This window comes from Podarcis pityusensis, assembly GCF_964106645.2.
Source record: "Podarcis pityusensis genome assembly, chromosome: 8".
Lineage (NCBI taxonomy): Eukaryota > Metazoa > Chordata > Lepidosauria > Squamata > Lacertidae > Podarcis > Podarcis pityusensis.
In genome coordinates, this window is record NC_138033.1 from 11400067 (window position 1) to 11417067 (window position 17001).

The following is a 17001-nucleotide window of genomic DNA, read 5'->3' on the forward strand; positions in this document are numbered from 1 at the left end:
ATCAGCAGTGTCTCTGTGGGAAATATATAGCTGCAAAACCTACCCCTCAAGATTAGCTCTTTGCAACGGGATTATCTACAATTTTGCGGCCTTGGAACACTAGGCACAACCCTAGAAGGGATCCTTTAAAATGATTCTCCACAGGTTTCCACTCACAGAATGGAAATGTGGGGCGGCAAGCAAGCAAGCCCAGGGCTCCTTGCAAAGCACGTTCGATATTCAGGTTAAGATAGGAAAGGAAAATGTGAAAGAGAAGTTTTTCATCAGCCTTGAAGAGTTTGAGGGAAGGAGAAATCTCATCCTAGAAATTCTATGCATTATCTTTAATCAGAAGCAAGGCCTCTTTGGAGAACCTGTAGCTCTACAAATATTGACCATCCTCGCTCAGGCTAATGGGTGTTGGGAGTCCAACAATGTCTGGAGGACCACACAATCCTCACCCCTACCATGTTCTAAGCGGAGTCATATATGCATCTATAAGGGATGCGGGTGACGCTGTGGGTTAAACCACAGAGCCTAGGACTTGCTGATCAGAAGGTCAGCAGTTCGAATCCCCGTGACGGGGTGAGCTCCCGTTGTTCGGTCCCTGCTCCTGCCAACCTAGCAGTTCAAAAGCACATCAAAGTGCAAGTACTGTATTTTTCGCACCATAGGACGCACTGGACAATAGGACGCACTTTGTTTTAGAGGGGGGAGAACAAGAAAAAAAAATTCTCCCCCTCTCTGCCCAGCGCCCCTTCAGCGAAGCGGCAGGAGGCGCTGCGCAGAGAGGGGGAGAACTTTCTCCCTCTTGTTTTCCCGCTCTAAAACAAGGTGCCGTTTAAGGTGCATTCAGGTGGCTACCTTGGAAGCCTGGAGAGCGAGAGGGGTTGGTGTGCACTGACCCCTCTCGCTCTCCAGGCTTCAGGTTCCTTTCGACCTGCTCTTTGGGGCTGGCGGGGGGAAGCCCACCACCAGCCCCAAAGAGCAGGTCAGGGAGCAGCGGAAAGGTGCAGCGGAGAGGCTCCTGCCATAGCTGCGCGTCACCTCTCCAGCCGGGAGAGGGTCGCGGGGCTATGGCATCTTCGCTCCATAGGACGCACACACATTTCCCCTTTATTTTTGAAGGGGGAAAAGTGTGTCCTATAGAGCGAAAAATACGGTAGATAAATAGGTACTGCTCCGGCGGGAAGGTAAACGGTGTTTCTGTGCGCTGCTCTGGTTCACTAGAAGCGGCTTAGTCATGCTGGCCACATGACCCGGAAGCTGTACGCCAGCTCCCTCGGCCAATAAAGCGAGATGAGCGCCGCAACCCCAGTCGGCCACGACTGGACCTAATGGTCACGGGTCCCTTTACCTATATGCATCTATAGCAGCATAGTCTGGAATTTTACCTTTTCAAGAATCTCAGCTTTTATCATCTCGAATAGGTCTACCAAACTCTGCTTGTAAATCCATGGGCAATAATCCCCCCACTCTTAGAAGCTAGAGGTGGATAAATAAGCTTCCACTATTAAGCTTCATGTGGCAGAATTCAGATGTTCTTGGTAGAGAACTTGCAGTCAATGCAGAACCACTTTTTAGGGAAACATTATAGCAATGCACTCAAATCAAGAGCAATGCATTAAACAGTAACTTTCCAAGATTCACCAAGCAGTTTTCTTTTCTTTTTCTAAGTGAGCACAAAGTTATGAAATCTCAAAACCCTTTTTTATTGGTCTTTTTTTTGTTTTGTTTTTACATTCTTAAAATGAGACACCCCCATTTCCTCGATATGTACAAGAATTTGAATAAGGCTGTATTAAAAAAAACCCTTTAGCATGATGCCTCGTTATGTCCAGCCTACAAACAGCAGGTTATGATCGAAGACCTAGCCTTCTGGGCTAACACCACCCTTCCAAAACCCGTTTTGAGTGGTGGTTTTGCTTTTTTGTCTGGATGCAGAAAAAACAACAGACAACATTTCTCTCTCCTGCTGGGAACTGGAAAAAGTCTCTTTCCTGCTTGAATGTGGGGTAGCTGAAAACAAAGGCGGGTATGCCTGCTTGGGTTTGGGGCGCAATTAGGAGGTACACAAGTGTTTGTTTGGGGGGGGGGAAAGATCCCTGCTTTGTTTTTTTTGTTTTTTTGCAAGGCACTGTCATCCTGCAGTCACCCCCTACCCCCTGGCTCCAAATCTCCCTCTTTGACAGAAAGGGGGAGGTGGGGCAGCTTCCGGCCCTCCCTCTCAAGGAGGGATTTATTCAGCGAGGTGGCGAAACAGTGCCTTAATTTGGGGGTGGGGGAAGAGGCGTGGAGAGAGGAAGGGAGGGGGGTTTCGTGGGACAAAGAGTATTGGAAAAGTAGGGTTGGGAGAAAAAAAGAAATAGGAGTGCCCACTCTCTTGGAAAAAGCACTTGCAACAGGCACTTAAAAACCCCTCTGAAATCCCACCCACCCAAGACCACAGTGGGACAGGCAGAGAGGCGGGCACACTGTGACCAAGCCCACTATTTCATTTTTGGTTACATAAAGCAATGGATTATGAAGGAGTTTCTTTGGAGGGGTGGGTGGGTGGGTGGAAATCCCTCTTCTGTCATTATTTTGGATCCCAAGGTTTCACAAATATACCAGCTTACTATTCATAGGAGAGATGGGCTGGGGGAAGAGATTAAGATGATGCTCTGGAGCGAGACTCAAGAGCAGTCCAACACTCTCTGCCCTAGGACCCTCAGGCAAATGAGGTTGGTTTCCGTGTTTTTTTGGTGGGGCAGGGGAAGAGCGTAGTTGAGGGGGGTGTATTTTATTTTTAAAAAGGTACATCACTTCTACATAGTATGAGTTAGAAGGGGATATTAATTACCCCGTACCCCACTTCTTGGGCGCTATTAAAATGGAGTGAGATGCGTGAGAAATATGGCTAATTCTCTTCTCAATCCCCTGGAGGATTAAAAAGTGTATTGTGCTTAAAACTTGCCAATCGCAAGGGGTGGGGGGGGGGGGGAGAAGGAAAATATCGGGGAGGTGGGTTCTTTTAATAAGACCACCCCTTAAAAAACCCCGTGAAGGCAAACCAAAATTATGAGCTTTCGTTCTTTTTAAAAATAAAAAACCCTACTCATTCCTGCAGGGTTTTCTTTTTTTTAACAAAGGCCTTGGACTATATAACCTTAAAGGATTTTAAGGGAAAGGGGGTTGAACAGGAATAAAGAGAACCCTTAAAAGTCGTCCCAGCATATTAATTTTTTTAGAAATCCCCCCTCCCCGCAAAGAGTTTATATATATATATTTATATATGTATATAGACACGTAAAAACTGTTCAATATTTTTTTTCGCCCCGCCCCCTAATTCTTTTTCTTTCCTCCTTTTTTTTTTTCTTCCTTTTCGTCTGGCTTCCAGATAAGAAATAATAATAAAATTTACAGAGTTTCCGGAATAAACAGGGGGCGGAGGGGTAGAGAGAAGGGAAACTGACAAAAGGTAAAAAGATAATCTCTGAGTTAAGGCAGCAAAACCAGCCCCCCCCTTCTTCCCCCACCTGCCCATTTTGTCCGTCTGTCCTGGGAAGGGAGCCGTGGGGGGCTGCGCATCCCAGCTCTAGGAATCCCGGTTCTCCAGGGTGAGCTCGGCCGTGGCCCTCTGCAGCTCAGTGCTGATCCGCCGGCCGCCCACCCCGTCCCTGTGGCTGCTGGCGTCGTCTTCCCCCTTCACCTTCTTGTCATCCGTTTCTTCGGCCCCCGCGCCCGCTTCCAGCCTCTGGTCCTCGCTCCAGCGGCGCTTGAAGCGCAGCTTGAGAGGGATGCATTTGCCGCTCTCCCCGGCACGGGAGGCGGGAGGCGCGGCCGCCATTGCGGCCGCCGGGGTCTCCTCCTCCTCTTCCAGCTTTTCCAGAGGCACGAGAGGAGCCTTGAAGACGTCCTCGTCGTCTTCGCTGATGTCGGTCACCTCGACGGTCAGGTCCTCCTCCGACTCACCCTCAGAAATGGGCTCCACCTTGATCTGGGGCAGCAGAGGCGGCTCCGCCCCAGATGTAGAGGCAGAGGAGGAAGAAGAAGAGGAGGAGGATGGCATGCCGCTGCTGGACTCTCCCGGGGGCAGGCCTGGGGGCTGCTGCTTGTCACGGTTGCGGCGCCCCAATGGCGGCGGCTGCAGCTTGAACTTGAAAGGGGAAGGCGGCTCTTCGGCCTGCGGTGGCGGCGGCGGTGGCAGGGGCGGTTTCTCAAGGCGCTGGGGCTGCGGGATGACGATGTTTGGGTAGTGGAGGAAGGCCCTGGGGCTGAGGTGGTAGTTGTACACACTCTGAGTGTGGGCCTGGAGATAGCGCTTCATGTCCTCTGGGTTGAAGGAGAAGTGGGAGCCGCCAGGGTACATGGGGCTGAGGGTGGGTGAAGGGGTATAGTTCATGTGCGTGGGTGTGAGGGGGAGAGCCGGGGACAGCTGAGGGGGCAGGAGGCCCGCCGGCCCGGCCATGGGAGACACAGGAAAAGGGCTGAGGGGCTCGGGGACCCGCGGGCGCGGGTAGACCCGGAAGAGGCCGTCATGGGTCAAGCGGCCGTGGCCGGGCACCGGGGGGCCCCGGAAGCTTCCAGGCTCCCCGCCGCCGCGACGCTGCTCCTCAGCCAGGGACTCCTCCACCTCCGAGTTGGCAGAGGTGCCGTCGCTGCAGTCGCTGACCGAGCCCCGCGCCAGGCGGCGCGCCACGGCCGAGAAGACGCCCGGCGAGCGCAGGTCTTCGGCGGGAGACAGCACGTCGGACGGTGTTGAGGGGGGAAAGCGGAAATGGGAGCCGCCGGACGGCACGGGAGGGGCGCTCTGGGGCACAGCCCCGCCTGCGGAAACGAAGAGAAGTTAGGGAGATCCAACATATGGGAGGAGGAAGGAGGAAGTAGACAAAATTGACCCAGTCCTATCCTTACTTTCCTTCTGCCTTCTATTGCATCCCTCCAAAATTCTATTATTATTAAATTAAATTTGCATACCACCCTTCATCCATAAATCTCAAGACAGCTGACAACATAAAATTCTAGCATGTACATATCCAGTATCGGCTAGCTGTGCAGTTTCAGGCCCAATTCATGGTGCTCACCATTCGTGTATACAGCCTTGATTGACTTATAGAATTGTAGTGTTGGAAAGGAACCTGATGATTTGCTAGTCCAACCCCCTGCAATGCAGCTGCCCCATACAGGGATCGAACCTGCAACCTTGGAGTCATCAGCACCCCGCTCTAACCAACTGAGCTATCTTAGTACAGTACCTGAAAGACGACCTCCCTCCCTCCCTACTGGGCTTTTAGATCAGCCAATTTTCCACCTCCCTCGGAAGTTTGGGTGATAGTGGTGGCCCAGGAGAGGGTCTTCTTGGTGGCAGCCCCCAAAAGTTGTGCAATTCATTCTGGTGCCTTCACTGCACATCCACTGATATTTCAGGCTTCAATTTCTATCAGCTGTAGCACAGCCCCAAAAACCTTTTCCGTAGGAACATCAGGGGCTGAACCTCATGTACAGAACGCATGCATTCCTGTAACAGGGGTCTTTGCCCCTGGCCCTGTGCACAGGGAAGAGCAGGCACGAGATTCTACATTATGCCTTTTGTGTAGCTACCACCATATAGGGGAGGGGTGCTTTGTTCGTACACCAAGGTAGCACCCCCAATCTTTGCAAAAAAAAACCCACCCCATCACTTTCACCACTTCTGCATGTTGACATGCATTTGCCGGCTAAACATTCCTCTAATGAAAACCTTCGCTTGAGCCAGGTGCAAGGAACCTTTGGACCCTCCAGATGGTGCCAAACTACAACTCCCAACATTCTCCTTGGCCCATGGGCTCCCGATTGTTGGGGCTGATGGGAGCTGTAGCTCAACAACATCTGGAAGGCCAAAGATTCCCTGCACCTGGTTTAAATTTTTGGTTTCTTTGCCCTCCCCCCAACTCACCTGCCATGCCCATGTCAATGAATGGATAGTTGACCAGCACCAACTTGTTGAAGTTGAACTTGTAGGTGAAACGTTTGCCCTTGGTCTTGTGTAGGATCCGCTTGTTGTAGTAGTACCTGAAGGAGGACAAGGCGCAGGAGGAGGAGAGGAAGGTCAGTGACTCACAAGCCCCGTTGAACACCCACTACAGAAACTCTTCAGACACTGAATACTTGGTGGGCAGTTCTGTGGTTCCTCCACACTCAGAGCAGATTTGAGTTTTTTGCGGCCTGGGCACCTATTCAGCACAACCTGTTAACAACAGACAAGTTTCTAGACCTCATGGTGGAACAAGAAATTTATCACTTGCTTGGATGCCTGGGTTACCCATCTCCTCCAGGTGATGGCTAGAGAACATTCGTAAAGCTTCATTTTCACCATCCCACAGGAGGCGGAAACAGATTTAAGCCCCTTACTTGCTGCCAGCTCAAGAGTGAAACCTCTGTTCTATTTGTCTCCTTGGAGTTATCGGCTCCCACAAGCATGCATATTATTTCCTGCTGTGAGGTTATGTTCCCCGTTGCACAGGTGGGTACCGGAGGTGGGGAGACAGTGATTTATCAACCTCCCCCACCACATACATGTGCATGCGCGCAAACACACACACACACACACACACACACACACACACACACGAGAGAGCTAAGCTGCTACAATTCTCAAGAATGCTTTATCAGTCAATCTGTCTTCACAGGGAACTCTGGGAACTGTAGTACTGGGAGGGGAACAGAGGGTATCCTGGCCACTCTCAGCATCCTTAACAAACTACACCTCCCAGAATTCTTTGCAGGAAGTGGTATCATAGTTTTAAATATATGGCGTGAATGTCCCTTTCTGGCTACTAACTCTGTACAGACTCCAAAATGGCCATCATTCCGGCTTGCAACTCTGGTCCGATGAAACGCAAAGAGCTGCCTTGTACCATGTTGGACTTTGGCCATCTTGCCCAGCGCAACCTGCTCTGAACGGCAGCCGTTCTCCAGCAGAGGTCTTTCCTCATCACCTGCTTCTGAATCAGACTGAATCCAGCACCCTCTGCTCTGCAGCCATCCTTTTGCAAAAGTGATGGAACCTCCTGGCAGGACTATACGAAAATCACTGTTATCAGGGCATGGGGAAGCTTTGGCCAGCCAGATGTCGCTGAACTACAATTCCCATCAGCCATAGCAAGCACAGTCAATGGCCAGGGAGTGATGAGCATTGGGGCTCAGCAAAATCTGGAGGGCCAAAGGTTCCCAACAGCTGCATTACAAAGCCAGAGGTCTTCCATTTAGATACACAGAACCAATGCAAACCTGAGACTGTGGATTTAGGGTGATGGGAAGACTTGTTCTCAGGAAGGAGCAAGAGAGGCCTACCTTACAGGGTCGTTGTGAGGCACCGTTCCAAAAGCAATATATGGCCGGGCACAATGGGCTGGTGCGGTTTCACAAGCGTGCCACACATTTTGAGCCGAGCCTCTTTTGCAAAGGTGAGCGGAACAAAACAAAGCAGAGAACTGGGGGCTTGCGTGATTAGCACTAGGGTCATGCGTTTGTGTCCCAAGATGAATGAAAGATTCCTGCACTGCAGGGAGTTGGGCTAAATGACCCTCATGGTCTCTTTTCCAACCCTACAATTTTATGATTTCTTAAAAATTATGTATTATGCACCAACGAAAGCAAAAAATAAACTCAGAATGAAGTAGGCAACATTTGACGGCTTCCGCAATTCATTCTGCTCTGAAGATTCAGAAAATAGTGTATCTGTGTGTGTGGTCAGACAGCAAAGGATTAAGCAGAGAAGTCTGTTCACAAACGAAGTGGGAGGCAGACAAGGAACTCTGGAGTCTTCCCCTCTGTTCGCTCATCCCTGTTTCTGGATATAACCAGGTGCTGCCAAGCTGTTTCTGGAGCCGTTAAGGACAAGCACCATGCAATGTTTTGAAAATAAAAAAGGCTGCAGTCTCAGGATACAGGTTTCTACTCTATATATTGGTTCCCAGGGTTTACACAGCCAGGATCGAACAGCCCAGGAGGGCAGGGACAAGGGAAGCAGACTCTCGGGGTTTCCCTTTTCTGCCAGCTCCCGCCCCCCCGACTCACCTCAGGGCCCGGCTCAGCTTGTCGTAGTTCATCTGGGGCTTGCACTTCCGCACCCCCCAGAGGCGAGCCACCTCGTCCGGGTCCTTGATGACAAACTCGCCGTAGTCCCCCTGCCAGGCGATGACATCATGATATTCCTCTTTGCGCAGAAGCTCCAGGATGAAATGCCACAGCTGGATTTGGCGCGAGCCGGGGCTCGACTCTGGCTTGTAGGCCCAGTCTGGGAAGGCGAACCCTGGCAATGAGAAAAGTAGAGTTAGCCAGCTCGGGATGGAGGAGGCAGCAGCCAGGTTGCGGGGAGGGGGAGAGAGAGAAGCAAATAATTTTCCTGTTAAAAAAAAGAAGAAGAAGGGGGAGACTTGGAACAAAGGTCCTGTCATTTCCCATACTCTGATCCGCTTCCCGCATCCCATCGGTAAGTGCTGGCAGTAGGGCACAGTGGTTACAGCCAAGGGAGGGCTGGAAGTTCAGGACTCCGCCGGCCCATCTCCCCGCAGGATGAAACTACGAGGCGCATGGATTTTTCTCCCCTCCCTGCCATCCCCCCAGCACACACACAGGGAGGGGAAAAACAGGAAACCGGCGGCTGCCGCCGCCGCCTCTCCTCTTGTGCAGCCAGGAGGCTGGGAGGCCGGCCAAGCCGCCTTGCGACTTCCAGGCTGGGTCCCAACCAGATCCTCCTCCAAGCGTGGGTGGGAGGGAGGAACAGCCCAGGCTTGCCTCTTGATGTTAAGCCTCCCTCTACCTGGGAGGGAGGGGGGTGCGAAGAAGCCAGAGCTGGCGGCCTAGATCAGCAAACTTACAGAGTCCTGCCCCGGGGACCCATACCTGTACAACAATCTCCACCCCGAGAGCAAAACACACACTGAGCAAAGGGGGGGGGGGGAGAAGGAGACCTAAGGGGTGCAGCTCAGCAACTCTGGGAAGAATCAGCCCCATTATGGCACAGAGAGAGAGGGAAGCATCAACATGTTTAAAAGGGGGGGAGGAGAAAGGGGGGAAGGAAGGCTCTTTGTGCCATGTTCTCACTGGGCAAGGGGGGGATGGTTAGTGGCTGAGGTCAGCAGCTCCCAGACAAGGGGCCCTTTTTTCCAGCCACGAGGCAGCAGCCTAGCCCAGCCCCAGAGCATTCCTGGGGAGGGGGGTGGCTGTGGGGCTGCTGCTGCAGCGGGGGGGGGGGCGCCTGGAAAACACAAGAGGACGTCAGAAGCACACCCAAGCCTAAGACTACCCCGTGCGTAGTAGGCCTGTGTTGGCAGCACCAAGGATCAAAACTTTTTTGAGGAGGGTGGGACGCAGGCGGGGGTCCCCAAACACCCCACAGACTTGTTTCTGACACATCCTGGGATGGGGGGGGGGAATAACACGCCTGTTCCCACCCACCTCACCAAATTTTAGCTGCTCTCTCATAAACAGGAAGTCGGAAGGGAAAACAATAGGGCTGTTTCCATGCTGGCCCTGCAGGGAATGGGGCCTCCCACTAGGCCCGAGGAACAGAAGGGGTGCACCCATCACCCACAAGTTAAAGCAATTTTTTTGGGGGGGGGGGAGCTCTCCCTAAAGGATCCTGGGGGCCCTTCCAGTTTGGACACGCTCCGACCTCTGCGCGCCTCACAAACTCAGTGCCACACAAACCCACAGTTTGGTTTAAAACGTATTTACATCCCATCTTTCCTTTCGTCAACAAGACTCACAGGGTTGTAGGTAAGCCCTCCCAACAGCCCTGTGAGGTAGCTCAGCCCAGCGAACAGACTGGGTGCAGGGATTTGAATCCCGGTTTCCCAGGTCCTGGGGTCCAGCAGCCTCAGCTCCAAGGGCAATGCCACTCTCTTGTGTACGGGTCAGTAGGGCATGCCTGGCACACCAAATCCATACAGAGAAAGCAGTTCAACTCCCTCACGCAGCAACGAGTATATGGGTGGTTGTAGGGAGACCACCACCCCACAACCTTCTTCGCTTTTCTCTCCGCCCCCCCCCCACCGAACCCATCATGATCTCCTTGGCTTGAAATTGCTGAGCCTATGCCCAATGCCTTGGGGGAGGGGGGTGTCTGAGCTTTGCCGGGGGGGGAAGGAGGGGGGCACTGTGGTTTCCCATTTCCCAAACCCCAGGCGCTCTGAGCCCATCAATAATTCAGCGCCCTGTAATGGAGGCTGGGGACGCGGGCGGGCGCCGGCTCAAGGGCATCTCGGCGCACAGACCAAGCCATTAGGGTGGTGATGTCATCTGGAGAGGAGGGGGGCGGGAGGGCTAGAGGTGGGTCCCATAGACGCATGCCTTGGGGGGGGCGCTCCAAAGCTATTCCGTGTTGCGTGTGTGTCCCAACAGCCCTGGCACCCATGAATTCCCCAACGGGCAAAAGGGAAGGGCTAAAGTGCGGTCCAGGCAGGGATGGGGAAGCAGAGTTGTGCGCCCCCCCCGAACCACAATTTCAGCTGAGCATCTTCCTCGCTGCCTTGCTCCCTGGCACCACAAGGGCCTTTTACAAACAGAAACCACCCCGCTCCCCCCCCCCCCACAAAGTACCAGTCTCCAAGCAACAGGCAACAGCAAGGGAGACAAGAGGCTAAAAATAAACGGGGAGGAAGGGAGAAAAGGCACAGCGTGAACTGGGCAGCACCCCAAGGAGAGGCAGCCACAGGCACCCCACAACTACGCACTGGCGGTATGGGGAGGCACAATAACCCCCCGCCCTGATGCCCGGCGCAAAAGCAGCTTCAGATACAGCAGGTGCCCATGCAAGACTCTTGGTTCGAAAAGCAGCGGGGTCCCTTCTCCCCAATATCAGCCACATGGGGGGGGGGGAGAGGAGAAAGTTTGGAGCAAGTTGCTCCCTCTTCTTCACAAAAGGAGTGCATTGTGAAGCATCAAGCTCAGTAGCACCTGTTTGGGGCTGGTGGAAGGGGGGGGAGCCATTTCCAGGTACATCTTAGGTTCCCCTATATGCCCCGCTTGACTCCTGGTTTCGCGTCCCATCCAGGCCCCCCAATTGTTTTCCACCAGCAGTGGAGTGGGTGGACGACATCCCATCTCCCAGTTCCTGTGAGTTTGAAGAGGGTGGAAGGGGGGGGCGAGAGAAAAAGAGGGGGCCGGGGAAGAAACAAGCCAGCCCTGCTCCCCTTGCCTCCCCCGGCTGCAGCATGTGAGTCAGCCCCAACTCTCTCTCTCTTACACACACACAGTCCTGTTCTCACTAATTAGGAAGGCGGTGGAGGAAAAAAGGGGGGAGGAAGGCCGTGACATCAGCCGCCTGCAGAGAACTAAACACAGTGTGCTGAATGGGCTACTGTTCTCCGGCTGGTGCTACCAGATACACTCCCCCCGCCACCCCCACCAGCGGAGTCCTCCCGGGGTGTAACAGAGCCGGAGGAGCAACCCCCTCCCCTGGAGGAGCAACCCCCTCCCCTCCGTCGTGGAGTTTAAGGCGGGTGGGGGCCCTCCACATGATTATGACAATCAGGGCATTTCTCTCAGCAATGCAAAACTTCCCCCGAAATGTCTTTGCCTAGGACTGCTTTTCCAGACATGGACACCACACATTAAAAGAAGCAGAAACCTCATGTACCAGGATAGCCTGGGTGTCAGCAGAAGGACTTATCTGTGGGAGAGGGCTATACCTCCACCCTTTTAAAAAAAGAAATAGAAAAATGGCAGTGTTCATGTTGTCAAGACAAAAATTGTGTATGTGTATCGTGGTACCCAATTGCAGGCTCATGCACCTGGTGCTGCGAGATGCAGGCTGGCCCTCAGTGATGCTAGCGAACATTTGCACGGCCACTAAAATCAAGTCTGGGATAGGGAACATGTGGCCTTCCAAATGGACTGTAAACCTCCATCCAATGTAAGCTGGGATCCTAGACGCACCTACAGGGCCCCACTGATGTGCTAAATGATGCACGAAGAATGGTGCATGTGCCAATGATATTGCATGCTGGAACCAACTCACCTGTGTACATCAGACCTCAGGTGAGTGGTGGTGGCTGGGGGGAGAGGAAATTTGGCTTCCTGGTCCACCCCGCTCTTCTCTTCTCTGCAGGGCAATCCTGCAGTCGGGCTTGACCTCCAAGCTGGCACAATCATTTTGGATCAGGGCGGTTGGAGGGAAGGGGGTATAGAGTCCCGTCAGCTAAAGAGGAAAGGCCTCTTGCAAAACTTTGGTCTCCTCTTAACGAAGTGTGGGGTGCCTGCTATGGGGGCAAGCCAATTGGAAGATCCTATGGCAGGAGAAAGGGAGGAAGAGGAAGAGCCTGGCAGAGCTGACAGCCGGTTAAAAGGGCAAGCTCTTCCAACACCCCCCTCCCCTCCAGTTGCCTATCCTGCAGACCCTGTCCTGCTGTTTAGATTCTCACCAACTAACACCCTCCCAGGAACGCACCAGGCACATTCCTGTTCCTATGGCCGGGAGAGAGAGAAGAGGGGAGAAAGGAGGATGGTGCTTGTTGCATTGCCCCATTGCTCAAAGACACAATCCTCTTATCATTTTACACCCACCCAGAAGCTCCCTCTCAATGATCAGGCTGCAGAGATTTAATCTTCCAGGGAAAGGGTTTAGGTTGCTATCTCCTCGACTAAAATAAAGAAGTAGTTATGCAGACACACACACTTCCTTCTTTATTCACAAAAGTCCCATTTGCACCCAAACCGAGGAACCCAGGATCACACCCACCCTATTATCCTTGCCTTCCAAGTCCTACCACAACACGCCACAGCCAAGAGGGTTTTCTCCCCCCCCCCCCGCCATTATTCCAAAGTGGAAGAGGCACAAGACCGTTTCAACAAGTCCTCTGCTGCCACCCACCCTGCGCCCATGGCTGTTGCCACCATGTCTCCACCAACTCAGCCACCTCCTTTGCCAACCCACGGGGAGGTTGGCGGCAAAAACCACCGTCTGTTGGCTGGCAGTGCCCCCAGCTCTGGCACAAACCAGAGGCAGGCCTGTGCCAAGGGACTGGCTGGCTGGGTGGGGTGGGGGAAGACGACGAGACACCAGCCGTCCCTACCACAGAGCTCGTGGCAGGTCCTTGCCACCCACCCAAGCCATACTAAGCAGGGAGAGAGAGCGTTTGTCATCACCGCCGAACCCTTTCCAGCCACCTCTCCCAGTCTTTTATGGGTCCCAGATGCCCCACTGGCAAGAGATCTCTCTCATCAAACGAAGCCCACCCCGTTTCCCCATCTCTGCAGGGCTCCAAAGCAGAGAGGGAGGGATACCAGCCATGCCACACAAACCCATCCGTGGCAGGAGGGCAGCCCGGAGCCACAGCTCTGTCCCAGAGAGGGCAGGCAGGGGGAGAACACCTTTGACCCATGGACATGCCCCAGATGGGGGAACTGAAGGCAATTAGGGGTATTTTCCCTGACAGTGAGAGAGCAGCAAGGCGCACGAAAAACGTACACACAATGCACACAGTGTTCGCAACCCCAGGCTTGGCTTAAAGGCTCCTCTGGCCAAGCCAAGCCCTCCACGCCCCCCTTCCTATTTTCCACTGCTTCCTAAGAGAGAGAGAAAGTGTGTGTATGGGGGGGGGGGCTGAAACTGCTCCTGCTTGCCAGAGTTCTAGCATGTGTGTGTGTGTGTGTTTTATTTCAAAGCTCAGCTGAAAGGGGACTCCATCTTAAAAACACTTTACCTCCTTTTGTCTGGTTGACTAACTCAAGGCTAGCCACACAGAGACCCTCCTCCCTCCCCTCCCCTCCAAGGAACTATGGTCTGTTTTGAAGAAGGGGCTCTATGGTTATTTGCTCAGGGATTTCCTGGAAGACAGCAAAGAAGAAGAAAAAGTGGGAGGGGGGGGAGGGAGAAGAGAAGAAAACTGGAAATTAAGTTGATATCTCTTTAAATCACACCCCCCCCCCCTTTTACACACTCCAAACCACACCACCCCTGTGACTAATCCCCGGAGCCAGAAGCTAAAAGGGCTGGAATTCAATCCCGGCTTCAGAAGGGGGGGGGACCCTTAATATTACATCACTCCCCAATACTAACAGCTTTCTTAAAGCCACATGCACAAGTCTACCATTCTCTGGCTTTCAGCAAGGCAAGCGGGGTGAGGGGGGAGGAGGGAGGGGGACCCACGCTCAGCTAGTAGAAACCACATCAGAGGCCGTCTGCATGAAGCATGCCAGCGAGGGGTGGCAATAAAGACGAAGCCAGACACCTCTTTCCTCCCCCCCCCTCCCGCGCCAAAAACAAAGTTGATGGAGTTTTTTTTTAAAAAGCGTTTTTCAGACGGTGGAAAAACTAAGCGCCTTGCAATTGGGATCTGAATGCTTTCAGATCTGGGATCTGCGTTCGCTCTGTGTGTGAGAAAGATTCCAACATGGGGGTTAACGCTGCAAGATTTTATTTTCCTAGCGGCTTGGGCGAGGCCCAGGAATTATTATTAGGGTTTCTTTTTTTTCTTTTTTTAAACAGACGCCCAAAGAAAAGAACTTTCCCAGAGTTTAAGGGGAGGGGGGGGAGAGAGAAGAGTTTTCAGTGGCCTCGATTACTGCAAAAGAGGAGGTGTGAGGGAAAGACAAGTCCGAACAGAAGCACTTCAAAAAAAAAAAAGACACACAAGATTCCAGGAGACAGACAATCGGGCTCGGAAGGGAGGGGGGAGGGTGGCGCCAGGGGGGGATGGGGTGGAAGCTCTGAACAAAACCAGAGAGTGAGAGAGAGGAAGGAGAGGGGGGGTGAGAGAGAAGAGAACAGAGGAAAGAATCTGACCCCTCCCCAGAGCCTCTGCCAAATAAAAATAAAAATAAAATTTAAAGGAACTGCTGTCTGTCCACACACACACACAATGCAAAAAGATTTTTTTAAGCCCCTTTCAAACAAATTGTTTCTCCACCTCCTAATGCAACCTCAGCTTTATTTCGTATCCGCCTCCCCCCCCCCGCGCAAACTCCTTTCAAGGAGCAAAGTCCACCAACCACTTGCCCTCAAACGGAAACCGCTGCAAGGCCATTTTTAAGACGGCAACCCCCCCCCCCGCAAGAGCCCAGCTTAGTAAAAGTGATCCGACAACACTCCCACACACATCTAAGTGTACCCCGCTTAAAGGTGGGCAAGCAATTCCTCCCCCCGCACTCGCCAATCCAGTGAATTCAACTCAGGCCGGATTTTGAATCTTGGGGGTTTTTTTGTTTTTATTTCAAGAAGCGGGGAGGGGAGGGCATTCTTCTACAGAGACACCCCCCTTCCTTATAAAGAGGTTAAAGTCCAGAATTTGAGGTTGGAGATTAACCTCCCCCCCCCAACCCGCTACAAGAAAACTGAAGCTACATTTAAGGTAGCATTTGCCAGCTGGTGTAAAAGAGGGCCCCGCCCGCCATGTACCTGGCTTACTTATGTTTGAGGTGGTGGGGAGTTCGAGGGTGATAAAGGAGGCATGAGATACCCCCACCCCCAAACCAACTAATGCACAACTTGCAAGGCCACCCCCTACACCGCCGCGCTTCCACTGACCATCCCCGCCAGGCCACCTTAACACCACGTTGTTTGTCGGAAACAAAAGTTCCTTTTTCGAACGCAGAATTTCCAGTTCGGAACGCTTTGTAACTTTTTCTCCATTTCACGGGCTCCCCTCGCTCCGTATTTACATACACGCACGCCGCGATGCGCCGTGAACCGTTTCCACTTGCCAACAATATCCTCCAGATTTGATTTTTTTTTTTTTGCGGGGGAATATATAACACACACACCGTAACCAGGGAAAAGGAAATCACATGCCTCGTTTGTCTTTTTACCGTGTTATCACTTTTAATCGCTTCCAAGGTGACAATGGGACGGGAGGAGAGCGCCCCGGCCACTTCCCCAGTTCCGAAGTGCACCCCTTTCCCCAAAGCGAACGCAAACATCCCACCGCATTCGGCTATGGATGTCTAATCCGGTTTCGGCAACGTGGCGTTGAGTAACGTCTCTCCAACATCTCCCCACCCCACCCCACAGCCCCCCAAAGAAAACCCACCGGGATTCAGTCTATCCGAAACCGAAGCTAATCCGGTTTCAAAAACTCCCACAACCCCACGGCTGTGGGACGGTTGGGGGTGGGAAGTAGAGAGCGGAAAAAAGGGAGAGAAACACACATAGCCCGAGGCCTCCACAATTGCCACACACGCAGATTCCACCCCCACAAATCAGGGCCCACACAGCCTCAGTCAGCCCCCCCCATTCATTTCCCTGCCCCCTCAGTCTGCCAGCAGCACCCACTGCAGAACAAGCGGGCCGGAGGGGGCGGGAGAGAAACACCCAGGGCGCCCCCGATCCCCCACCTCCCCAAAGTCGCCCCCATAACTCCGCTCACGCCCCCCACCCCCTCCATTCCAGGACAGCAGCGGAAACTCCCGGCTGGAACGCTCCGTCCCGAGGCCAAGCGGGCACCGCCACGCGCGAAACGGAGCCGGGCAGGGAAATGCAACAGGTCCCTGCGCCGCTCCTGCTCGCAAACTCCGGCGGAGCCCGGAGAAGAGAGGGGTGGGCTGCCTCCCGCTCCTCGCCCGCCTCCCTGCGAAAGGATCTCCCCCGAGAGGTTCGATGGACAGGAAACAAGAGTTAAGTAGCCTCCATTAGCTGCCAGAGATGGACTCCGGGAGGGGGAGGGGGAGGAGGGGGCGGGAAGGGGAAAAAAAAAAAACTTGCTTGCACACCATTCCCTTCCCTGCAGGAACCTCCATTGCAGCTTCGCTCCAGGCACGGGAGCCGGAGCCCGCTGCGGATCTTGCCTCGTCTCCCTCCCTCGCTCCCCGGTGGATCCCTGCCGCTCCTTGCAGGATTGTATAGAAACGTCTCCCCTTCCTCCTTTCCCTCCTCCGGAGCAGGATCCGTCCCTCTCGGTTCACCCAGGAATCTCTTGCGCACAGATAACGCACGATTACCCCTTTACCCCTCCGGGACCCCCAAAGTCCGAACTCTCCCGGGGTCGTTTTGCTGGGAAAACTTCCCCGCATCTTTCCAACTTTCCAAGCCCACGTGCCGCGGCCGACCCCCCCCCCTCC

At 53.5% G+C, this 17001-nt stretch overlaps 1 protein-coding gene across 5 annotated transcripts in view; it reads right to left on the reverse strand.

Moving 5' to 3' along the window:
- Nucleotides 1-1667: 1667 nt before the first annotated feature.
- The window catches only part of ERF (ETS2 repressor factor), a 50196-nt gene continuing 34862 nt past the window's right edge, over nucleotides 1668-17001 (reverse strand). For 3 of the 5 annotated variants that reach the window (XM_081018914.1, XM_081018916.1, XM_081018915.1), the window contains 3 exons: nucleotides 8020-8254; nucleotides 5897-6012; nucleotides 1668-4788 (listed from right to left, as the gene is read on the reverse strand). In XM_081018914.1, coding sequence (XP_080875040.1) covers nucleotides 3557-4788; nucleotides 5897-6012; nucleotides 8020-8254 — 1583 coding nt within the window. In that variant the 3' untranslated portion in view covers nucleotides 1668-3556. Of the gene's footprint in view, nucleotides 4789-5896; nucleotides 6013-8019; nucleotides 8255-8408; nucleotides 8562-11965; nucleotides 14104-17001 lie in introns of those variants that run through there. The other 2 variants (XM_081018918.1, XM_081018917.1) reach the window with 2 other exon arrangements.